At 65.4% G+C, this 23,721-nt stretch overlaps 2 protein-coding genes across 2 annotated transcripts in view; one reads left to right on the top strand and one right to left on the bottom strand.

The window, feature by feature from the left end:
- The window catches only part of AHNAK2 (AHNAK nucleoprotein 2), a 31,722-nt gene extending 18,032 nt beyond the window's left edge, over window positions 1–13,690 (top strand). The window contains exons 9-17 of the mRNA XM_045452179.1: window positions 26–1,063; window positions 1,106–1,600; window positions 1,643–2,680; window positions 2,723–3,730; window positions 3,773–4,288; window positions 4,331–6,976; window positions 7,019–8,593; window positions 8,636–9,673; window positions 9,737–13,690. Coding sequence (XP_045308135.1) covers window positions 26–1,063; window positions 1,106–1,600; window positions 1,643–2,680; window positions 2,723–3,730; window positions 3,773–4,288; window positions 4,331–6,976; window positions 7,019–8,593; window positions 8,636–9,673; window positions 9,737–13,690 — 13,308 coding nt within the window. The remainder of the gene's footprint in view (window positions 1–25; window positions 1,064–1,105; window positions 1,601–1,642; window positions 2,681–2,722; window positions 3,731–3,772; window positions 4,289–4,330; window positions 6,977–7,018; window positions 8,594–8,635; window positions 9,674–9,736) is intronic.
- A 1,769-nt stretch (window positions 13,691–15,459) lies between these two features.
- PLD4 (phospholipase D family member 4) lies at window positions 15,460–23,389 on the bottom strand. Its single transcript, XM_045452177.1, has 10 exons — window positions 22,880–23,389; window positions 20,936–21,129; window positions 20,384–20,567; window positions 20,122–20,242; window positions 19,609–19,736; window positions 18,840–19,040; window positions 18,312–18,451; window positions 18,004–18,169; window positions 17,819–17,915; window positions 15,460–17,315 (listed from the first exon to the last, which is right to left on the bottom strand). Exons 1-10 carry the CDS (start codon window positions 22,904–22,906, stop codon window positions 17,113–17,115), a joined length of 1,461 nt encoding a protein of 486 aa, XP_045308133.1. The 5' UTR covers window positions 22,907–23,389; the 3' UTR covers window positions 15,460–17,112.
- Between the last annotated feature and the right edge of the window lie 332 nt (window positions 23,390–23,721).

The raw sequence follows: 23,721 nt of genomic DNA, 5'->3' as shown, positions 1-23,721 counted from the left end.
CAAGGGGCCCAAGTTCGACATGAAGGCCCCCCAGGTGGACATCAAGGCACCCAAGTTGGACATCAAAGGACCCAAGGTGGATCTGAAGGGCCCCAAAGGGGAGGTGAGCACCCCTGACGTGGAAGTGACCCTGCCCAGTGTGCAGATGGACGTCCAGGGACCCACTGCCAAGCTGGAGGGTGACGTTACCCTGGGAGACAAGGAGGTGGCCGCTAGAGACAGCAAGTTCAAAATGCCCAAGTTCAAGATGCCTTCCTTCGGTGCCTCAGCGCCAAGCAAGTCCTTGGAGGCCGCGGTGGATGTGTCCGTGCCCAAGATCCAGGCGGAAGTGTCCCTGCCTTCCATGGAAGCTGAGGTCAAGACCAGTGATGTGACCGTTGAGCTGCCATCTGCTGACCTAGAACTCAAGACTTCCACGGTGGGCCAGAAGCTCCCTGATGTTCAGGTGCCCGAGGGAGAGCTCCAGGAGCCCTCAGCAGGAGCCGGGTTCAAAGGGCACCTGCCCAAGGTGCACATGCCCAGCATCAAGATGCCCAAAGTGGACATCAAAGCCCCCCAGGTGGACATCAAGGGGCCCAAGGTGGATATCAAAGGACCCAAAGGGGAGGTGAGCGTCCCTGACGTGGATGTGACCCTGCCCAGCGTGGAGATGGATGTCCAGGCACCCACCGCCAAGTTGGAGGGTGACGTTACCCTGGGAGACAAGGAGGTGACCGCTAGAGACAGCAAGTTCAAAATGCCCAAGTTCAAGATGCCATCCTTCGGTGCCTCGGCGTCAAGCAAGTCCTTGGAGGCCGCGGTGGACGTGTCCCTGCCCAAGATCCAGGCGGAAGTGTCCCTGCCCTCCCTGGAAGCTGAGGTCAAGTCCAGTGATGTGACCGTTGAGCTGCCATCTGCCGACCTAGAGGTCAAGACTGCCATGGTGGGCATGAAGATTCCAGAAGGCCAAATCCCTGAAGGGGAGCTCCAGGAACCCTCGGCAGGAGCCGGAGTCAAAGGGCACCTGCCCAAGGTGCACATGCCCAGCATGAAGATGCCCAAAGTAGACTTTAAGGCACCCCAAGTGGACATCAAGGGGCCCAAGTTCGACATGAAGGCCCCCCAGGTGGACATCAAGGGGCCCAAGGCGGATCTGAAGGGCCCAAAAGGGGAGGTGAGTGCGCCTGACGTGGATGTGACCCTGCCCGGCGCAGACGTGGACATCCAGGCACCCACCGCCAAGTTGGAGGGTGACGTTACCCTGGGAGACAAGGAGGTGACCGCTAGAGACAGCAAGTTCAAAATGCCCAAGTTCAAGATGCCATCCTTCGGTGCCTCGGCGCCAAGCAAGTCCTTGGAGGCCGCGGTGGACGTGTCCCTGCCCAAGATCCAGGCGGAAGTGTCCCTGCCCTCCCTGGAAGCTGTGGTCAAGACCAGTGACGTGACCGTTGAGCTGCCATCTGCCGACCTAGAGGTCAAGACTGCCATGGTGGGCATGAAGCTTCCAGAAGGCCAAATCCCTGAAGGGGAGCTCCAGGAACCCTCGACAGGAGCCGGAGTCAAAGGGCACATGCCCAAGGTGCACATGCCCAGCATGAAGATGCCCAAAGTGGACTTTAAGGCACCCCAAGTGGACATCAAGGGGCCCAAGTTCGACATGAAGGCCCCCCAGGTGGACATCAAGGCACCCAAGTTGGACATCAAAGGACCCAAGGTGGATCTGAAGGGCCCCAAAGGGGAGGTGAGCGCCCCTGACGTGGAAGTGACCCTGCCCAGTGTGCAGATGGACGTCCAGGGACCCACTGCCAAGCTGGAGGGTGACGTTACCCTGGGAGACAAGGAGGTGGCCGCTAGAGACAGCAAGTTCAAAATGCCCAAGTTCAAGATGCCTTCCTTCGGTGCCTCAGTGCCAAGCAAGTCCTTGGAGGCCGCGGTGGATGTGTCCGTGCCCAAGATCCAGGCGGAAGTGTCCCTGCCTTCCATGGAAGCTGAGGTCAAGACCAGTGATGTGACCGTTGAGCTGCCATCTGCTGACCTAGAACTCAAGACTTCCACGGTGGGCCAGAAGCTCCCTGATGTTCAGGTGCCCGAGGGAGAGCTCCAGGAGCCCTCAGCAGGAGCCGGGTTCAAAGGGCACCTGCCCAAGGTGCACATGCCCAGCATCAAGATGCCCAAAGTGGACATCAAAGCCCCCCAGGTGGACATCAAGGGGCCCAAGGTGGATATCAAAGGACCCAAAGGGGAGGTGAGCGTCCCTGACGTGGATGTGACCCTGCCCAGCGTGGAGATGGATGTCCAGGCACCCACCGCCAAGTTGGAGGGTGACGTTACCCTGGGAGACAAGGAGGTGACCGCTAGAGACAGCAAGTTCAAAATGCCCAAGTTCAAGATGCCATCCTTCGGTGCCTCGGCGCCAAGCAAGTCCTTGGAGGCCGCGGTGGACGTGTCCCTGCCCAAGATCCAGGCGGAAGTGTCCCTGCCCTCCCTGGAAGCTGAGGTCAAGACCAGTGACGTGACCGTTGAGCTGCCATCTGCCGACCTAGAGGTCAAGACTGCCATGGTGGGCATGAAGCTTCCAGAAGGCCAAATCCCTGAAGGGGAGCTCCAGGAACCCTCGGCAGGAGCCGGAGTCAAAGGGCACCTGCCCAAGGTGCACATGCCCAGCATGAAGATGCCCAAAGTGGACTTTAAGGCACCCCAAGTGGACATCAAGGGGCCCAAGTTCGACATGAAGGCCCCCCAGGTGGACATCAAGGCACCCAAGTTGGACATCAAAGGACCCAAGGTGGATCTGAAGGGCCCCAAAGGGGAGGTGAGCACCCCTGACGTGGAAGTGACCCTGCCCAGTGTGCAGATGGACGTCCAGGGACCCACTGCCAAGCTGGAGGGTGACGTTACCCTGGGAGACAAGGAGGTGGCCGCTAGAGACAGCAAGTTCAAAATGCCCAAGTTCAAGATGCCTTCCTTCGGTGCCTCAGCGCCAAGCAAGTCCTTGGAGGCCGCGGTGGATGTGTCCGTGCCCAAGATCCAGGCGGAAGTGTCCCTGCCTTCCATGGAAGCTGAGGTCAAGACCAGTGATGTGACCGTTGAGCTGCCATCTGCTGACCTAGAACTCAAGACTTCCACGGTGGGCCAGAAGCTCCCTGATGTTCAGGTGCCCGAGGGAGAGCTCCAGGAGCCCTCAGCAGGAGCCGGGTTCAAAGGGCACCTGCCCAAGGTGCACATGCCCAGCATCAAGATGCCCAAAGTGGACATCAAAGCCCCCCAGGTGGACATCAAGGGGCCCAAGGTGGATATCAAAGGACCCAAAGGGGAGGTGAGCGTCCCTGACGTGGATGTGACCCTGCCCAGCGTGGAGATGGATGTCCAGGCACCCACCGCCAAGTTGGAGGGTGACGTTACCCTGGGAGACAAGGAGGTGACCGCTAGAGACAGCAAGTTCAAAATGCCCAAGTTCAAGATGCCATCCTTCGGTGCCTCGGCGTCAAGCAAGTCCTTGGAGGCCGCGGTGGACGTGTCCCTGCCCAAGATCCAGGCGGAAGTGTCCCTGCCCTCCCTGGAAGCTGAGGTCAAGTCCAGTGATGTGACCGTTGAGCTGCCATCTGCCGACCTAGAGGTCAAGACTGCCATGGTGGGCATGAAGATTCCAGAAGGCCAAATCCCTGAAGGGGAGCTCCAGGAACCCTCGGCAGGAGCCGGAGTCAAAGGGCACCTGCCCAAGGTGCACATGCCCAGCATGAAGATGCCCAAAGTAGACTTTAAGGCACCCCAAGTGGACATCAAGGGGCCCAAGTTCGACATGAAGGCCCCCCAGGTGGACATCAAGGGGCCCAAGGCGGATCTGAAGGGCCCAAAAGGGGAGGTGAGTGCGCCTGACGTGGATGTGACCCTGCCCGGCGCAGACGTGGACATCCAGGCACCCACCGCCAAGTTGGAGGGTGACGTTACCCTGGGAGACAAGGAGGTGACCGCTAGAGACAGCAAGTTCAAAATGCCCAAGTTCAAGATGCCATCCTTCGGTGCCTCGGCGCCAAGCAAGTCCTTGGAGGCCGCGGTGGACGTGTCCCTGCCCAAGATCCAGGCGGAAGTGTCCCTGCCCTCCATGGAAGCTGAGGTCAAGTCCAGTGATGTGACCGTTGAGCTGCCATCTGCCGACCTAGAGGTCAAGACTGCCATGGTGGGCATGAAGCTTCCAGAAGGCCAAATCCCTGAAGGGGAGCTCCAGGAACCCTCGACAGGAGCCGGAGTCAAAGGGCACATGCCCAAGGTGCACATGCCCAGCATGAAGATGCCCAAAGTGGACTTTAAGGCACCCCAAGTGGACATCAAGGGGCCCAAGTTCGACATGAAGGCCCCCCAGGTGGACATCAAGGCACCCAAGTTGGACATCAAAGGACCCAAGGTGGATCTGAAGGGCCCCAAAGGGGAGGTGAGCGCCCCTGACGTGGAAGTGACCCTGCCCAGTGTGCAGATGGACGTCCAGGGACCCACTGCCAAGCTGGAGGGTGACGTTACCCTGGGAGACAAGGAGGTGGCCGCTAGAGACAGCAAGTTCAAAATGCCCAAGTTCAAGATGCCTTCCTTCGGTGCCTCAGCGCCAAGCAAGTCCTTGGAGGCCGCGGTGGACGTGTCCGTGCCCAAGATCCAGGCGGAAGTGTCCCTGCCTTCCATGGAAGCTGAGGTCAAGACCAGTGATGTGACCGTTGAGCTGCCATCTGCTGACCTAGAACTCAAGACTTCCACGGTGGGCCAGAAGCTCCCTGATGTTCAGGTGCCCGAGGGAGAGCTCCAGGAGCCCTCAGCAGGAGCCGGGTTCAAAGGGCACCTGCCCAAGGTGCACATGCCCAGCATCAAGATGCCCAAAGTGGACATCAAAGCCCCCCAGGTGGACATCAAGGGGCCCAAGGTGGATATCAAAGGACCCAAAGGGGAGGTGAGCGTCCCTGACGTGGATGTGACCCTGCCCAGCGTGGAGATGGATGTCCAGGCACCCACCGCCAAGTTGGAGGGTGACGTTACCCTGGGAGACAAGGAGGTGACCGCTAGAGACAGCAAGTTCAAAATGCCCAAGTTCAAGATGCCATCCTTCGGTGCCTCGGCGCCAAGCAAGTCCTTGGAGGCCGCGGTGGACGTGTCCCTGCCCAAGATCCAGGCGGAAGTGTCCCTGCCCTCCCTGGAAGCTGAGGTCAAGACCAGTGACGTGACCGTTGAGCTGCCATCTGCCGACCTAGAGGTCAAGACTGCCATGGTGGGCATGAAGCTTCCAGAAGGCCAAATCCCTGAAGGGGAGCTCCAGGAACCCTCGGCAGGAGCCGGAGTCAAAGGGCACCTGCCCAAGGTGCACATGCCCAGCATGAAGATGCCCAAAGTGGACTTTAAGGCACCCCAAGTGGACATCAAGGGGCCCAAGTTCGACATGAAGGCCCCCCAGGTGGACATCAAGGCACCCAAGTTGGACATCAAAGGACCCAAGGTGGATCTGAAGGGCCCCAAAGGGGAGGTGAGCGCCCCTGACGTGGAAGTGACCCTGCCCAGTGTGCAGATGGACGTCCAGGGACCCACTGCCAAGCTGGAGGGTGACGTTACCCTGGGAGACAAGGAGGTGGCCGCTAGAGACAGCAAGTTCAAAATGCCCAAGTTCAAGATGCCTTCCTTCGGTGCCTCAGCGCCAAGCAAGTCCTTGGAGGCCGCGGTGGATGTGTCCGTGCCCAAGATCCAGGCGGAAGTGTCCCTGCCTTCCATGGAAGCTGAGGTCAAGACCAGTGATGTGACCGTTGAGCTGCCATCTGCTGACCTAGAACTCAAGGCTTCCACGGTGGGCCAGAAGCTCCCTGATGTTCAGGTGCCCGAGGGAGAGCTCCAGGAGCCCTCAGCAGGAGCCGGGTTCAAAGGGCACCTGCCCAAGGTGCACATGCCCAGCATCAAGATGCCCAAAGTGGACATCAAAGCCCCCCAGGTGGACATTAAGGGGCCCAAGGTGGATATCAAAGGACCCAAAGGGGAGGTGAGCGTCCCTGACGTGGATGTGACCCTGCCCAGCGTGGAGATGGATGTCCAGGCACCCACCGCCAAGTTGGAGGGTGACGTTACCCTGGGAGACAAGGAGGTGACCGCTAGAGACAGCAAGTTCAAAATGCCCAAGTTCAAGATGCCATCCTTCGGTGCCTCGGCACCAAGCAAGTCCTTGGAGGCCGCGGTGGACGTGTCCCTGCCCAAGATCCAGGCGGAAGTGTCCCTGCCCTCCATGGAAGCTGAGGTCAAGTCCAGTGATGTGACCGTTGAGCTGCCATCTGCCGACCTAGAGGTCAAGACTGCCATGGTGGGCATGAAGCTTCCAGAAGGCCAAATCCCTGAAGGGGAGCTCCAGGAACCCTCGGCAGGAGCCGGAGTCAAAGGGCACCTGCCCAAGGTGCACATGCCCAGCATGAAGATGCCCAAAGTGGACTTTAAGGCACCCCAGGTGGACATCAAGGGGCCCAAGTTCGACATGAAGGCCCCCCAGGTGGACATCAAGGGGCCCAAGGCGGACCTGAAGGGCCCAAAAGGGGAGGTGAGTGCGCCTGACGTGGATGTGACCCTGCCCGGCGCAGACGTGGACGTCCAGGCACCCACCGCCAAGTTGGAGGGTGACGTTACCCTGGGAGACAAGGAGGTGACCGCTAGAGACAGCAAGTTCAAAATGCCCAAGTTCAAGATGCCATCCTTCGGTGCCTCGGCGCCAAGCAAGTCCTTGGAGGCCGCGGTGGACGTGTCCCTGCCCAAGATCCAGGCGGAAGTGTCCCTGCCCTCCCTGGAAGCTGTGGTCAAGACCAGTGACGTGACCGTTGAGCTGCCATCTGCCGACCTAGAGGTCAAGACTGCCATGGTGGGCATGAAGCTTCCAGAAGGCCAAATCCCTGAAGGGGAGCTCCAGGAACCCTCGGCAGGAGCCGGAGTCAAAGGGCACCTGCCCAAGGTGCACATGCCCAGCATGAAGATGCCCAAAGTGGACTTTAAGGCACCCCAAGTGGACATCAAGGGGCCCAAGTTCGACATGAAGGCCCCCCAGGTGGACATCAAGGCACCCAAGTTGGACATCAAAGGACCCAAGGTGGATCTGAAGGGCCCCAAAGGGGAGGTGAGCGCCCCTGACGTGGAAGTGACCCTGCCCAGTGTGCAGATGGACGTCCAGGGACCCACTGCCAAGCTGGAGGGTGACGTTACCCTGGGAGACAAGGAGGTGGCCGCTAGAGACAGCAAGTTCAAAATGCCCAAGTTCAAGATGCCTTCCTTCGGTGCCTCAGCGCCAAGCAAGTCCTTGGAGGCCGCGGTGGATGTGTCCGTGCCCAAGATCCAGGCGGAAGTGTCCCTGCCTTCCATGGAAGCTGAGGTCAAGACCAGTGATGTGACCGTTGAGCTGCCATCTGCTGACCTAGAACTCAAGACTTCCACGGTGGGCCAGAAGCTCCCTGATGTTCAGGTGCCCGAGGGAGAGCTCCAGGAGCCCTCAGCAGGAGCCGGGTTCAAAGGGCACCTGCCCAAGGTGCACATGCCCAGCATCAAGATGCCCAAAGTGGACATCAAAGCCCCCCAGGTGGACATCAAGGGGCCCAAGGTGGATATCAAAGGACCCAAAGGGGAGGTGAGCGTCCCTGACGTGGATGTGACCCTGCCCAGCGTGGAGATGGATGTCCAGGCACCCACCGCCAAGTTGGAGGGTGACGTTACCCTGGGAGACAAGGAGGTGACCGCTAGAGACAGCAAGTTCAAAATGCCCAAGTTCAAGATGCCATCCTTCGGTGCCTCGGCACCAAGCAAGTCCTTGGAGGCCGCGGTGGACGTGTCCCTGCCCAAGATCCAGGCGGAAGTGTCCCTGCCCTCCATGGAAGCTGAGGTCAAGTCCAGTGACGTGACCGTTGAGCTGCCATCTGCCGACCTAGAGGCCAAGACTGCCATGGTGGGCATGAAGCTTCCAGAAGGCCAAATCCCTGAAGGGGAGCTCCAGGAACCCTCGGCAGGAGCCGGAGTCAAAGGGCACCTGCCCAAGGTGCACATGCCCAGCATGAAGATGCCCAAAGTGGACTTTAAGGCACCCCAAGTGGACATCAAGGGGCCCAAGTTCGACATGAAGGCCCCCCAGGTGGACATAAAGGGGCCCAAGGCGGACCTGAAGGGCCCAAAAGGGGAGGTGAGTGCGCCTGACGTGGATGTGACCCTGCCCGGCGCAGACGTGGACGTCCAGGCACCCACCGCCAAGTTGGAGGGTGACGTTACCCTGGGAGACAAGGAGGTGACCGCTAGAGACAGCAAGTTCAAAATGCCCAAGTTCAAGATGCCATCCTTCGGTGCCTCGGCGCCAAGCAAGTCCTTGGAGGCCGCGGTGGACGTGTCCCTGCCCAAGATCCAGGCGGAAGTGTCCCTGCCCTCCATGGAAGCTGAGGTCAAGTCCAGTGATGTGACCGTTGAGCTGCCATCTGCCGACCTAGAGGTCAAGACTGCCATGGTGGGCATGAAGCTTCCAGAAGGCCAAATCCCTGAAGGGGAGCTCCAGGAACCCTCGGCAGGAGCCGGAGTCAAAGGGCACCTGCCCAAGGTGCACATGCCCAGCATGAAGATGCCCAAAGTGGACTTTAAGGCACCCCAAGTGGACATCAAGGGGCCCAAGTTCGACATGAAGGCCCCCCAGGTGGACATCAAGGCACCCAAGTTGGACATCAAAGGACCCAAGGTGGATCTGAAGGGCCCCAAAGGGGAGGTGAGCGCCCCTGACGTGGAAGTGACCCTGCCCAGTGTGCAGATGGACGTCCAGGGACCCACTGCCAAGCTGGAGGGTGACGTTACCCTGGGAGACAAGGAGGTGGCCGCTAGAGACAGCAAGTTCAAAATGCCCAAGTTCAAGATGCCTTCCTTCGGTGCCTCAGCGCCAAGCAAGTCCTTGGAGGCCGCTGTGGACGTGTCCGTGCCCAAGATCCAGGCGGAAGTGTCCCTGCCTTCCATGGAAGCTGAGGTCAAGACCAGTGATGTGACCGTTGAGCTGCCATCTGCTGACCTAGAACTCAAGACTTCCACGGTGGGCCAGAAGCTCCCTGATGTTCAGGTGCCCGAGGGAGAGCTCCAGGAGCCCTCAGCAGGAGCCGGGTTCAAAGGGCACCTGCCCAAGGTGCACATGCCCAGCATCAAGATGCCCAAAGTGGACATCAAAGCCCCCCAGGTGGACATCAAGGGGCCCAAGGTGGATATCAAAGGACCCAAAGGGGAGGTGAGCGTCCCTGACGTGGATGTGACCCTGCCCAGCGTGGAGATGGATGTCCAGGCACCCACCGCCAAGTTGGAGGGTGACGTTACCCTGGGAGACAAGGAGGTGACCGCTAGAGACAGCAAGTTCAAAATGCCCAAGTTCAAGATGCCATCCTTCGGTGCCTCGGCGCCAAGCAAGTCCTTGGAGGCTGCGGTGGACGTGTCCCTGCCCAAGATCCAGGCGGAAGTGTCCCTGCCCTCCCTGGAAGCTGAGGTCAAGTCCAGTGATGTGACCGTTGAGCTGCCATCTGCCGACCTAGAGGCCAAGACTGCCATGGTGGGCATGAAGCTTCCAGAAGGCCAAATCCCTGAAGGGGAGCTCCAGGAACCTTCGGCAGGAGCCGGAGTCAAAGGGCACCTGCCCAAGGTGCACATGCCCAGCATGAAGATGCCCAAAGTGGACTTTAAGGCACCCCAAGTGGACATCAAGGGGCCCAAGTTCGACATGAAGGCCCCCCAGGTGGACATCAAGGCACCCAAGTTGGACATCAAAGGACCCAAGATGGATCTGAAGGGCCCCAAAGGGGAGGTGAGCGCCCCTGACGTGGAAGTGACCCTGCCCAGTGTGCAGATGGACGTCCAGGGACCCACCGCCAAGCTGGAGGGTGACGTTACCCTGGGAGACAAGGAGGTGGCCGCTAGAGACAGCAAGTTCAAAATGCCCAAGTTCAAGATGCCTTCCTTCGGTGCCTCAGCGCCAAGCAAGTCCTTGGAGGCCGCGGTGGACGTGTCCGTGCCCAAGATCCAGGCGGAAGTGTCCCTGCCTTCCATGGAAGCTGAGGTCAAGACCAGTGATGTGACCGTTGAGCTGCCATCCGCTGACCTGGAACTCAAGACTGCCATGGTAGCCGACAAGCTCCCGGAGATTGAAATCCCCGAGGGGGACCTCCAGGAACCCTCGGCAGGAGCCAGACTCAAAGGGCACGTGCCCAAGGTGCACATGCCCAGCGTGAAGATGCCCATAGTGGACCTTAAGGCTCCCCAGGTGGACATCAAGGGCCCCAAGTTGGACGTGAAGACCGCCGAAGTGGAGTTGAGCAACCCTGACATGGATGTGACCCTGCCCAGCGTGGACGTGGACGCCCGGTCACCCAGGACTAAGTCAGATGTGGATATGTCCTCTCGGAACCTGGAACTGTTTTCTAAAGGAAGCAAGTTGAAGGTTCCTAAAATCAACATTTCTTCTTCTGGTCACCCCAGTAGTAAGTCCTCTCTGGTCTCTCCACCTGTTGAGGGAATTGCCAAAGATGTTGACCTCAGTCCTTCCTCCGGCCCCATGCATCCCGTCGTACGTGCTCGTGATGAGGGTGCCGTCACAGTCAAAGGTGACGTAGGTCTCTCAATTGGGAAAGATGGAGGTCGAAGCAAAAGCAAAAAATCCCATTTTAAACTCCCCAAAGTCTTTTCTCCACCTGGGAAAACCCCTAAAGTGTTCTTAGCTTTTGGAGGAGATGTTGCCATGCGTTCGCCTCCGAGTGAGTCTGCCCACGGCGGGTCCCCCGGGCTGTCCAGTACTTCTGAAACTTCCCTGCCGGAGTCCCGGCCCGGCTGGCTCAGTGGTCCCCGTGGGGATTCCTCTAGCCTCATTCCCGGTGAGGACGTCACACTTACAAAGTACCAGGTGACCATCCCCCGTGACCCCGCCTCCCCCGAGCTGCCCTGTGTAGACCTGTCTGGGTCCCAGGCGGAGTCTCAGTTGCCCAGCGTGGCCGGTGCCGTGGACTCCCCATCCAGCGAGAATATTCTGCTGTCCCGGCCTGATGGCCACAGTGGCCCAGTGCACACCGTATTTCCTGAATCTTATGGCCGCGTGACTTTTCCTAAATTTCATCGACCAAAGTTCCACCTGTCATCCCCCCAATCAGCAGCTGGCATGGCGGAGCCCGGAGCTGCAGAGGGTGTCCCCGCCCTGTCCCCTCCCCTCCCTGAGTGGGGACCGCACTCCTCGGCCAGGGAAGCCACGGGGTTCCCCTGGCCGGGCAGTCAGTTGCCGTCTGCAGGTGTCTGTGTGTCCACGGTGGCAGAGGGACATGTGGGCACCGCGGGGACATCAGCAGTGGCTGGAGGGGAAGCCCCAGCCGGAGACGCGGAGCCTGAGGGCAGGGGCGGTCCTGTGAGAGCACCAAGAGTCAAGCTTCCCTCTTTCCGCTGGTCCCCAAAAAAGGGGGCGGAGTCCAAGGCAGCCCCTGGAGCCGCCCCGCCACCGGGGGTTTCCCTGCCACCAACAGCAGCAGGTGAGGATGTGAGTCTTGGGCAGGAGGGAGAGAAGGGGGTGGTCAGAGCACCCGCCCTCGCCCTACTGAAGGTCTCACCTCCCACAGTGACGGCGTCCACAGGAGGGGCCGGCGGAAGTGGCGGGGGCGGGGGTGCAGGTTCAGCAGCTGGGCCCCCAGAAGGAGCGGACGTGACCCTCCACCCCGCACGGGCCCACGCTCCCGGTGCCCGCTTCGTCGAAGACGCGCTCAGACCCGCCGAGGCCCCGCCGGAGGCGAGCCTGTCCACCCGTGGCCCGTCCCTTGGAGACAGCAGCAGAGAGCACGGTCTCGGGGACAGCTCGCAAAGCCAGCTTTGTGGGGAGGTGATGGCCCCCGCAACAGAGGTCCCCCTGCAGCCGTCCCGGACAACCCCAGATGCAGCCTCCCCCACGGAGGGGAGCCCAGCGCGGGAGGCGCCAGCGGGAGTCACCCCGGCCGGCCCCAGGGACAGCTGGTTTAGAATGCCCGCGCTGCGTCTGCCCAGCTTCAGGCGCCCCTCCAAGGAGAGCCCTGGGTCTGCAGGGCTGGGGGCTCGGGGGCCCGCGCCTGCCACCAGTGCGCCAGGGGAGGGACAGGCACCGACCACAGTCTGGAGTCAGGGTGTCCCTGTTCCTGAGTCCGAGGAGGAGACAACTAAGTGCCCGCGGCCGCTGGAGGCCGGTGCCGACGTGGGAGCCACTGGCATCGAGGCTTCTCACACAGATGTTCCGCAGAGGAATCGAGACCTTCAGGCCCCTGCTGCCGGCATGTCCACTCCCGAGGTCAGGGTCCGGCCAGGCGCAGGCTCCCTGCCCCTCCGGGTGTGCGGGACGCTCGCAGAGCCCCACGGGCCTCCAGGAGAAGCAGGCCAGCACCCCCTTGCCGGGACCGCAGCAGCGCAGGGCCCGGCCGGGGGCCCTGAGGAGCCGCCTCCCCAGCCCGAAGGCCCCCTCAGACTGAGGGCCTCCAGTACCGACGTGCCGTCCCAGGTTTCCGTGGTCAACGTGGGTCAAGTCTGGGAGGACTCTGTGCTCACTGTCCAGTTCCCCAAGTTAAAGGTTCCGAGGTTCAGCTTCCCAGCCCCCGGTGCGGAGGCTGACGTTTTCGTGCCCCGTGTCAGAGAGCTGCCGTCCCCACAGAGCCATCCTGACACCGCCCTGCTCGGGCAAAGCGCCGGCGCCCGGGACGCCGGCGTCCTGAAGGCGCCCGAGGCCGTCTCCTCAGAAGCCGCCCCCATCTGTAAGGTCAGGGTGCACATTCAGAGCGCAGAGGCCGAGAGCAGGCAGGTCACCGTACAAAGCACGGTGACAGCCATGTACACGGAGCTCTCGGAACCCGAGGCTCTTCCCGCCCGGATCGTGCGGGAGTCAGAGGTCCCTGCGTCAGAGGCCCAAACGCCTACCTACGGGTTCTCCTTACTAAAGGGGAGGGTCCCTGAGCCCACCGCTCGGTCGCAGGCACACGTGGTGACTGCGGACCCTGGGCCAAGAGGGCGCCTTCACCAGCCAGCCCCGGGAGCAGGACCTGTTTCTGGAGACCCGCAGCCTGACACCGGAGAGCCCTTTGAAATTCTCTCTCCCGATGGAGACGTGCCGGGAATGCCAGTCTGCTCTTCTGACGTCCACTCTGGCCATGGGCGGGCAGACAGCTGTTCTGACGAGGAGCCCGCGGAAATTCTCGAGTTCCCGCCGGAAGAGGGCCGGGAGGCGGCGGCTGCCCTGGCAGAGGAGGACGGGGCCCCCAGAGCAAAAGCAGAAGGTAAAAGGTCCTCCGGCCTGTTCCGGTTTTGGCTCCCCAGCATCGGGTTTTCTTCCTCTGTCGCCGAGGCCGGCGCTGACCCCCAGGCCGAAGCCCCGAGACCCGCTCCGGTCCAGACGCAGCCCGAGGCGCGGCCGCCGCACCCGCAGGAGAGAGCGGGCTGGTTTCGATTGCCCAGGTTGGGCTTCTCCTCGTCTCCCACCAAGAAAAGCAAGAGCGCGGAGGCGGAGGCGGGTGCGGCCGAGCAGCACCTCCAGGAAGAGGCAGGCACCTTCTTTGACGCCCGAGAAAGCTTCTCCCCCGAGGAGCAGGAAGAGGGGGGGTCGGCGGAGGCCGCGGGCTCCGGGGCGATGGTGGCCTCCGCGGCGAGAACCGAGCTGATCCTGCTGGACGGGGACGGAGCCGCCAGCCGGGCCCCGGAGCCCAGGCCCGGCAGCGAATGAGGGCCGGGCAGGGGAGACCCTTCCCCGGAGGACGGGCGCCCAAACGAAATCCCGACGCAGAGGCCCCGCCGCGCACCGGGCTCCCGTCCCGCGGCCCACGGGACCGAGGCGCCGGGCGGCGGTGCCCGGACGGACGTGGCCCTCCGGGGCGGGAGCCCTGGGGGGACCCCCGGGGTAGCGGGGCCGCGGAGGGTGTAGAAGTAGTTTCGCCGTCCCGCCCCGTCTCAGGTGGAGTCTGGCGCCTTCCAGGAAGCCCCCTGCCTGCTTGCCTGTCACGAGCTCACTCCCGGCCTCACCCAGGCGAGCTTGGGGACGACACGTGACACACACACGCACGCGGGGCAGAGAGAGGTGGCTGCGGGCGGGTGAGCCCGCCTAGGGGGCACCCGTCCGTGCCTGCACGGCCCCGCGCGGTCCCCGAGCCCCTGCGCACACACGCTGCCACCAGGCCTCCCGCGGAAGCTCCCTGGCTGTCCCCAGATGGGCAATAAAGGACAGGACGCACCCACAGCACTGGCTGCGAGGTCTTGTGTTCCGCTCGCGCCCCCCACGCACGCCCAGAACCAGTCTGGGCCGAGTTGCCGTAGGAGAGAGTTCGGGGGGATCTTAGAGAAGACCGCCTACCCGCGTGTCCGTCAGATCCTTCTCGAGTCAGCGGCTGTGAGGGACCGAAAGGAAGGAGGCGCAGGCCGGGAGCTCAGTGTGGCCACGCTGCCACTGCTCGGCGGGAAGGACAGGGACAGAGCAGGGCAGGTGGCTGCGGCAGGCCGTCTGGGAGGCCTTCCTTCACCTCCTTCCCAGCAGCCACGGGGAACACAGGGCGGGGGCAGCAGAGTGAGGCTCCAGGGTCCCCCACCCCCGTGTCAGCTCTCCACCCCCCTCCGCTGCCCGCGGCGCTCGTCTGGACCCAGGGCACCCACCGACTCTCCCCTCCCTCCTTGCCCCTGCTGGCTCCCGGAGACCCGCCACCTCGCCCCCTGAGGGGAAGGGCTGCTCTCGGCTGAGGGGAGGGTGCAGCAGCGAAGGGCTGGGCTGGGAGCCCCCCACGCAGTGCTGCCCTGGCAGGGAGGAGCGGGGCTGGAGCGCTCCCCCTCGCCCCTGCGCACACGGGCCTTTCCCTGTGGCGGGCTGGGCGAGCCACCCAAGTCAGGGGATGTGAAATTACGGCAAGTGGGCACGAGGCCTCTGGGCAGTTCATGAATGAGGACGGAGAAGGAGGTCGGTGGGGTCTTTGTCCCAAAAGTCCAGGGAGGCCATCCCACGGTCCGGGCGCCGGCAGCCTCCCTCTCCTATCCGTCCTGCAGACACGGTGAGTGGGGCCCTCCCGGGGACCCCGCCGTGGGGGTCTGCCTGACTCCACGGGGGTCTCGCCTCCCCTGAAGCTGGGGTCAAGGCCCGAGGCCCCGGGGCCCTGGCGCCGGAGGCGGGAGGGGCCGCAGAGTCTCCTGACGGGGCCTCGATGCTGCACAGACCCACCCAGGCTGCGTCCCCGTGCTGCCACAGACCGGCGGCCGAAGACGATGTGCGTTTAAGACCTCCCGGTCCCTCCCTGTGGGTTGGGGGTCCGAGCACAGCTCATCTGGGTCCTCCGCTCAGGGCCCCACAGGCGGCGAGCCGGGGCTGGGCTCTCGTGGCTGGCACCGTTCAGTGGGGCAGCTCCGTGTGCCCGGGGCACCGTCAGCGCCCTGCCGCCCCGGCCTCGGCCTCGCGGTTTGCTTTCTCACGCCCGCAAGGAACAGACTCCCAGCAAGACGCCGGCACAAGCTTGTGTTGCACGGTCACTGCCGCACGTTCTATTGGCTACAGGCGAAGGCAGGGGTTCCTCACCCCCAAGCGGAGGGGATCACACGGGGGTGTGGGTTCCGGGAGGCAGGGGCGTGGGGGCCATTTTAGAGTGTGTCCACCACCCCCCCCCAGAAGCAGCCGCATCGAGGCCCCCCGGGGCGTCTCTTGAGGCTCGTCAAGCTGGGTCTCCCGTGGGGTCTGCTTTGGAGCCGGCCTTCAAGCCTGCCACTGAGGTGTGGCCACCCCTTCCACTGGCTGATGGCCACCAGGCCACTGGACCCGTCATCCCAGCGTGGCCTGGGGCACAGAGCCTGGGGACAGGCCCCGCGCTCCGAGACACACAGGAAGCAGAGGGCAAACCCACACTGGCAGCCGTGGAGAGCAGAGCGGGTCTCGGATGGGGTCTGCTCCCGAGGGGAGCTGCCGTGCGGCACGTGAGCCCGGGGTGGGAGGCTGGGCAGCCGCTGGGGCTTAGCTGGGTCAAGTGCGGCCCACACGCAGACCAGCTCCCAGAGGCCCTGGACGCCTTGCAGGGCCACGTGGCCCCCAGGCACCCCCCCCCCCCCGGACGCGTGCAGGGCTGGGCGGGGAGGCGGGCTGGGTTGGGGGGCCCTCTTCACCGACGAGGATGCGGATGTGTAAGGTGCCCCACCCCAGCCCGTCTGGCTCTCTCCGGGGCAGAGGGGACCGGGCGAGGCAGGGAGGAGGAGCCCCAAGATGTGGGGAGAGGAGGATCTGCTAACCACTCCCTTAGGTCCCTCGGCATCCAGTGTCCCTTGGACCACTGAGCCAGCCCCGAGCGCCAGCCTACGGCGGCCACAGGGTCTCCATGGGCCAGGGGTGGCTCCAAAGCCTTGGCCAGAAGCCAGGAGGTGACGGAGGCCGGGGTGCCCGGAGACAGGCCTCTGGTCCGGCAGGAGGCCGGGAGCCGAGGGAGGTGTCCGACAGGGTTCAGACCCTGCCTCTGCGGTGTCGGCCTCCGCCTCTGCAGGGCAGCTCCCAGGACAGGGGGCTCCAGCCCGCGTGCATCCAGGTCGCCACCCTGCCCCCGCCCCCTGCTCAAAACCAGGTTCTCTGGACGCTGCCCGGAGTCCTGGACCCCCTACGCACCAGGACCACCCCATGGGCCCAGGCGCCCACCTCGCCTCTCCGAGACCCGCCCTCACCGTCCTGGGTCCCCCTGTCCCGGAACCTGCCCCTGCCCTGTCCCCTGGTTCCTGTGGGCAGGGACCGGACAGCAGCGAGAGTCAGCGGCTCTCACGACACACGGGCAGACAGCAGCTTCACCCGGCAGCCGTGTGGACCCTCACAGGGTCGGGGGTGCTGAACTCCGACCTGGGGCCAGCGGGAGGGGGTGCAGCCCATGTGGGACTCACACAGAGAGGCAGGGAGGTGCAGGGGGCCTCTGAAGCAACCCGCCTTGTGGGTGGGGACTGTGGCTCTCAGATCAGGGGGGAGCATCCCGGAGGGCTCTCTGCAGGAGGTGAGGCTTAAGAGGGGATGGTTCAGAGAGCTGAGGGCTGGCAAACAGTTTGCACCCGCCAGGAGTTGGGAAGTCCTGGCCCTGAGCGGGGCTTGTGAGGGTGGGGACAGGCCACCGGGAGCCATGGGGCCGGGGAATCAGGTGTGGCTGGGCCTCAACCCTGCCAAGCGCAGTCCTGACCCTGGGCTTGTCCGTCCAGGCCCACGGCGTAGGGGGAATCCCAGTCCCGTTCGAACAGGTGCCGTAACTGCTCCTGCACGGTGGGCACCCCCGGCCGAGCGCGGGAGGCCCTCTGGCTGACCACCAGGCCTGCCCCTGAGGTGCTGCTGAAGTAATCTTCCGACCAGTTGGAGGTGCCTGTGGGGGGCGGGGTGGGGAAGAGTCCCTGACGACCGGGCTCGCACAGGGCCTCTGCCGCCTGGCCCAGGCGTGTGGCTCAGTCACAGCTTCGGGGACAGGTGTGCACGGCCGCTGGCGTCCCCTCAGGTGCGGCTGGGGGCGGGGCAAGGGCCCCTCGTGGGTGAGGCTCCACCCACAGCCTCCTGGGACGGGTCGGACTCAGGGCTCTGACAACCCTGTGCTCAGGACTCGCCACCTGCCCCTGGGGCCGGGTCGCAGCGGGGCTGGCCGCCTGGTCCTCGGAGCCCCGCCGGGCACCCTAGCCCTCGGCCCTGAGGGGCCCCCGCTGGACAGAAGGGCGGTGTCGCCTTCGGCACCCCGGCCTGGCCACGCTCGAGGGCCACGGCCCCCTTCTGTGGGTTTATGTGGCCCCCGCGTCCCGTACAGTTGGCACCCGGAAAGGCTCGAGGGCCCGGGGATGCCCAAGCCCGAGCCCACCGCCCACCGCCCTCGCCGCTCACCTATGTAGGCCGCCTTCTCTGTGACCATGAACTTGCTGTGGTTCACCCTGCTGAACGGGATGTTGGAGTGGTTCCTCACGGGCACGATGAAGACTTTCTTTGGGGAACGGAGAGGGGGCGGGTCAGGAAGGGGCGGGGCCGCCCCGCCCCCCGCGTCCCGTCCGGCGCAGGGAGTGGGCGCCCACCACGTCCACGGAGACGCCGGCCTCGGGGTCGCTGAGAGCCTGCAGGGACCGCAGGCCGGGGAACATCCTGGGGTCTGTGTGCAGCCAGCAGCTGACCAGCAGACGCACGCGCACGCCCCTGTTGAAGGCCGCTGTCCGCAGCGCGGTGTCCAGAACCGGCCAGTACCTGGGGGAGGCAGGGTCGGGGTCTTGGGCCGGCGGGGTCCCTGCCTGCCAGCCGCGGGCGGGCAGGGGCCCCCGCGGGACGGGGGAACGGCAGCGGAGGCGTCTCCGCCCTGCAGGGCCGCCGGGCTCCCCCCGGACCCCACCTGGCGGGGCGGCTGAAGCGCGTGGTGGGGAAGTACTCCATCACCGAGGCGTAGATGAACTCCTGGGCGCCCCCCATCACCGCCAGCAGCGCCTCCAGGTCCCCGGTGCGGCCGTGCGGGCAGAGCGGAGGAGGCGACGCCTGTTCGGGGAGGGCGTCCCTGAGGGCACGGCCGGCCGGCCCCCGGCCGCGCGCTTTCTGGACCTGTGACCCTAGCGTGCGCCCCACCCCCCGCCCCCCCCACCCGCGCAGGCCTTCGGGGGCTCCATGCTGGGTCTCCTCCTCCCCCACCCTCCCTGGTCCCAAGCCGAGGCCCCTTGAGCCCACCCAGCAGTGTGCTTGGAGCCCCCCCCCCCCAGGACCCCAGGGCGCCCTGCCACCTCCCAGGCTGCCTGTCTCCCATGGACGGTGATGACTGGCATCCTCCCCTGCAGCTGGGTCCCTCCCCTCCCCCGCCCCCCAGACCGGTGCCCCGAGGACCTGCCCCAGACCTCCCTGGGGGTCTGGCCGGCTCCTCAGCCCCTCTCACCGAGAAGTAGGCAGTGGTGGGCACCCCCTCAAAGCGGTCCCGGAGGGGCTGGAAGCGGTTGATGTGGGACGAGAGGTTCCGAGGCCAGGCTCTGGGGAGGACGGCCTTCGGCGCCCCCAGCACCCAGTAGGTCTGGAAGGTCTTCTCCAGGTCCCGGGCCAGGCGGCTGCAGTTGTAGATGATGACGCCGAGCTCCTTCACCTGCAGGGACAGGGCAGCGGCTGCGGGAGGCGGCCCCGGGGTGCGCGTGTGCGCGCGTGTGGCCCCCCCAGGCAGAGCGCAGCCACCCCCCCCCCCACTGGCAGGGGGTTCAGGCAGCGTCACCCGCAGGAGCCACGACGGACAGCGTGCTCGGGGGAGGCGATGAGGTGGGGGTGCCCAGGGCCCCCGGCTCTTCTCGCGCACTGGGTTCTAGTAATCAGAGCGACACACGCGTCTCGCAAAAAAACCAGGAAATGCGTAAAATCGTTCTTCGTGTCACGGTCCGGCCACAGACGCAGCTGTCCTTGCCGCCCCCGTCCTTGCACTGGGTTTCGACGTGGTCCGCAGGTGTCCGTGTAAGTGACTGGCACGGCCTTCCCTGGGGCGCCGTGGTGTTGCCCAGTGTGAGTCAGCGGCTGCCGAGGCCCCTGCCTCCTGACCCGGCTCTGGCGACTCCCCGCGGGGCCCCGCTTGATGATGAGCTGCAGGGGACGTCAGGCCGAGCCCCCCGGAGTGTGGGCGGCGGACAAGCTCTGGGTGGTCTCCCCGCGCTGGGCTCCGGACCCACCTGTGTCAGGGAGCGCCAGTCCATGTTGGCACTGCCCAAGTAGACGTGCCGTGCGTCCACGACCCAGAATTTGGAATGCAAGACGCCGCCGGTGAGCTTCCGCAGGGGTACGTACCGCACCTGGGCACCTGGCCGAGAGTTCGGGGCGCTGTGGCGAGGCTGGCTCTCAGCCCTGTACGTCGGGTCTACGTGTGGACCCTCACGTGGGTCCTGAGCCGATGCCATCAGCACCCCCACTTTACAGGTGGGGAAATGGAGGCGTTGACCGGCCCGGGATCCCTCCGGGCAGCCCAAGTCCAGAGCCCAGGGTTGCACGGATCGCGCCCATGGCCGCTTCCTCCCTGGCTGAGCTGCCTGCCCGAGCCCCACCCTCACCCCGCGCTCCGCCCCGTGGAAAATGACCCCCCGGCCCTGGCCGCCCGCCCTCCTGGCGACCGAGGGGAGCAGGGGCAGCCTTTCCCAGCCTCTCCCCTTGTCCCTGGGCGCAGAGGCCCGGGCCGGGCGGCCGCCTACCTTGGGCTGCCAGCACCCGCAGGTCAGTGGACGTCCTGGCCAGCGACGGGCTGCTGGTGGCCACGGCCAGGGAGACGTTCCTGGCCAGCCGCTGCTGCAGCTTGCTCAGAAGGGCCTCTCCCTGCGGGGCCGGGCCGGCCGTGAGGGTGACCCCCGCCGAGCCGGAGGGACCCAGACCTTTCCCCAGGAGCCCGCCCCGCACACCCACGGCTCAGAGCCGGAGACACGTGCCCGGAGGGGGCGGGCCGGGCCCCGGTCGTACCGGCCGGGAAGACGAGTCGTTGACCCCGATGTCAGGCCCCGTGAGGGACCAGTAGAAGGAGGCCACGTGGATGGTCTCCTGGGCGGCATCCAGCAGCTGTGACCAGGCCTGGGCGAGGGGCTGGGCAGATGGGCTGCCGGCCGCGGAGGGCAGGTCCTGCGGGATGCTTTCCACGAGGACAAGCCTGCAGGAGGGGCACAGGGGCCAGTGTCCCCTCCGTCTACCTCTGTCCCCGCCGGCCGGCCAGCCGAGCCGGAGGGGCCGCTGCCAACGTGGGGCCCCGCTCAGGCCCAGGGTGCGTGCAGGGGGTGCCACCAGACTGAGCCGCTGGAGGGCTGTGGGCCGGAGCAGGGCTTTGGGTCTGGGCCGCCTACGGGTGCGGAGGCCCTTGGAGGCGGCCCAAGATGGCCCCGGGGCAGGGCTGGACCGGAGGTGGTGAGTGGACGGGCTGGGCTACGCGCCGGAAGCGCAGGCAGGTGGGAGCAGGGGCGCCACCCCGGGGCAGGGGGCGGGGGCGGGGGGGCGGGGTGGGGAGCCGAGAAGCCCACTCACCGGCAGGAGTCGTGCTGCTGCTGCCGGGCCCCCCCTGGCAGGGGCTCCTGGGCCGGGCTGGAGCCGTGGCCCCGGGGCCTGGTGGGCCCTTCCTCGGGGTGCAGCTGGCCCCAGGTGGGGGACAGGTGCCCTTGCCACAGGAGGTAGGCCAGGGTCATGGCACCGAGCCACAGCACAGCCAGTGCTCCCGGAACCTGAAGGGGAGAAGGGTGTCACTGTGGGGTCCCCAGATGGCGTGGGCTGATGTGGCCCCTCCGGGGCCCCTGAGAGGACCAGGCCTGCGGCGGGGTGGGGCCCAACAGGCAAGGGGTTGGTGAGGATGACACTGAGCAGGATGGCACTGTGCCGGGGGGTCGGGGGGCCTGGGGCGCACTCTGTGACCCCGTGCTGTCCCCCAGGCCCCCCGGAGACAGGGAGGCGCGCAGGTGCAGAGCCCCCTGCTGGTCTGGCCCGGGGCTCGGCCGGGCTTCAGGGCCCCCTCCCCTGGGCCCCCGGTTCCACCGCACTGGCCTCTGTCCCATGGGCTGTGGCGTCACCGGGAGCTCCAGCCCCGCCCGGGATGGCCCCGCGGTGCCCGGGCAGCTGGGGCCCCCACAGAGGCCTCCCCGCTCCTGCCCAAGGCGGCGCCCCGCTGCCCTCCCCCTGGGCGGCCTGGCCTTCAGGTGGTGGTCTCTGTGCGGAGGCTGAAGAGCAGGCATGTGTGCGTGTGCGTGCGTGTGTGCGTGCGTGTGTCCGTCTGCGCCTGGGACCCGGCCCTCGGGCTGTTTTCCCCTCTCAGTTCCCCTCTCGGGGGGTGTCGGTGTCTGAATCTCGGTTCCTTCTTTCGGCCACATGTGAGCCGAGTCCCGGAGTCACTTCTGCTTTCAGCCGGGCCCCCCTTACAGACCTTTAAGTGGCCGCACGGGCTCTGTGGGTGGGGCCAGAGGAACCTGGCTCGGCCTCCGACTCCAGCCTGGGGTTCGCTCTAAGGCCGCCCCCCACGGGGTACCCTGGCCTGCCTCAGTGTGGGGAGCGGTCGGCCGCACGAGGCGTGTCTGCCCTGAGCCGGAACGCGAGGGGGCGGTGGGGACCCCCAGAAGCCAGAACAGGGCCTCAGGCAGAGCCACGGAGGTCCGACACCACGGCCTGCCAGAGTCCCCCGGAGGGGAGCTCGGGGCGTCGAGGTGCCCCCTCCACCTGGCCGAGCTGAGCTCAGGGGCTGCCCCTACCGCCCCTCCCCCCCAACCTCGGGGATCCGGGTCCACGACCAGGCCTTCACTCTCAGGAGAGGCAGTCGGTGTGAAGTCCGGGCTGGGGACGGGGCCAAGGCGGCACCAGGGACATCCCTGCACACCCTCCCCGGCTGCACCACACGGAAAAGGGCCTGTCCCCCAGGTGTCCCAGGCAGAGGGCAGCTCAGAGCCCCAGGGCCCCCATCCGGGACTTGGAGCTGTCGCAGGCCCCACCCCACCCTCCCCCCCCCCCCCCCGGCCACTGATGCCCAGAGCACATCATCTCCTCTCGGCCACTGGGAACAACACTGGGAGGCCGGCCACGCAGGGCGGCCCTGGGCAACTGCAGCGCTGGCGACCTCACGTCCAGGGCTGGGCAGAGGGTGACCCGCTAGCACAGTGGGCGGGGAGACCCTGCGGGGCAGCTCCAAGCACCCCCGGCCCCGCGGCAGGCAGCCCCGGGACCCTGCAGGTGTCAGAGGTCAAGGCTGGAGGCGTGGACTTCCTGCCCTGCGGGGCGCAGAGCGTGGGACGAGGCTGCCTGGCCCAGGCAGGGGAGAGGGCCTGCCGTCCGCTGGCCGGGACGCCCCGAGGCCCTGCTTCTCCCGGCTGCACAGGCCGGAGGGGGAAGGGGGGGGGGCCTGGAGACCCCCGGGCCCAGGGCTGCTGGCAGCCTGCTTGCAGGGCCCTCCGCCTGGCTCTCCCGCCCGGCCGTGGCGCGGCTGGCACTTACCCCTGGGGCTCCTGCCTTGGCGTTCATCCTGCTCCAGCGGCAGACTGCGGGCCCCCAGCTCTGTGAGGGCGGGCGGGTTCCGGCGGCCTCCACCCCGGCCCACCTGCCTCGTCTCTGTAGCTGCTGCTTCCCCTTCTGGCCACTTCCTCTTTGTCCTGAGTACCTCCCTCTGCACCCCCCGCAGACATCTGGAGCTGGGTGAGCCAGCCGGGGGTGGGGGGGGTGGGGTGAGGGCCTGCAAACTTTCACCTCCAGAGAAAATCTGCCCCTCCCGGGGGAGGCACTCTCTAGTCACAGGCTTGGGTATCGGTCAGGCTTGCTGCTGGCCACAGAGACCCGAGGAGGCCTGATTGTCCCCTTCTCTCTCCCACTAACCAGGTTTAGGGGCTGGTGGCCGGGAGACGGGGTGGGCTCCACGGCCACTGGGAGCCAGGTCCCTCTAGCTCTCAGCTCCCACTCCCTAGCAGTGACCACAGCCTCGTGGCTCCACAAAGGCTGCTGGAGTTCAGCCATCACCTCCGCATCCTAGGGGCATGAGGGACATCCCAGAAGCCCCACAGGGCACTTCCACTTATGTATCAAGACTGAAACAAATAGATTCCCTACAGGATCGCCACACGAGTGCCGCCCCTCACAAGAGCAGCGACTCCTTGATGTTAACGGGTCATAGTTCTGGTTTCTCTTAGTCTGTTCAGGCTGCCATAACAAGACAGTGAGGACCGGGGGGCGGGGGGGGGGGCTGGTAAACAGCACACACCTGCTCCTCACAAGCTCTGGGGGCTGGGAGAGCAAGGTCAAGGCGCCAGCAGGTAGGGTGTCCTTGCGAGGGTGTCCTGGCTCGC

This window comes from Leopardus geoffroyi, chromosome B3 (genome assembly GCF_018350155.1).
Source record: "Leopardus geoffroyi isolate Oge1 chromosome B3, O.geoffroyi_Oge1_pat1.0, whole genome shotgun sequence".
Classification (NCBI taxonomy): Eukaryota; Metazoa; Chordata; class Mammalia; order Carnivora; family Felidae; genus Leopardus; species Leopardus geoffroyi.
The sequence above is the reverse complement of the archived record's forward strand: the minus strand, read 5'-3'. Positions and strand labels throughout refer to the sequence as shown.

Coding starts and splice junctions, on each gene's coding strand:
- PLD4 (XM_045452177.1), bottom strand. CDS start 22,906: ATGAACGCCAAGGCAGGAGCCCCAGGG. Junction 20,568..20,935: donor CAGCAGCACGACTCCTGCCG/GTGAGTGGGCTT, acceptor CCCCTCCTGCAG/GCTTGTCCTCGTGGAAAGCA. Junction 19,737..20,121: donor GCGGGTGCTGGCAGCCCAAG/GTAGGCGGCCGC, acceptor ACTCTCGGCCAG/GTGCCCAGGTGCGGTACGTA.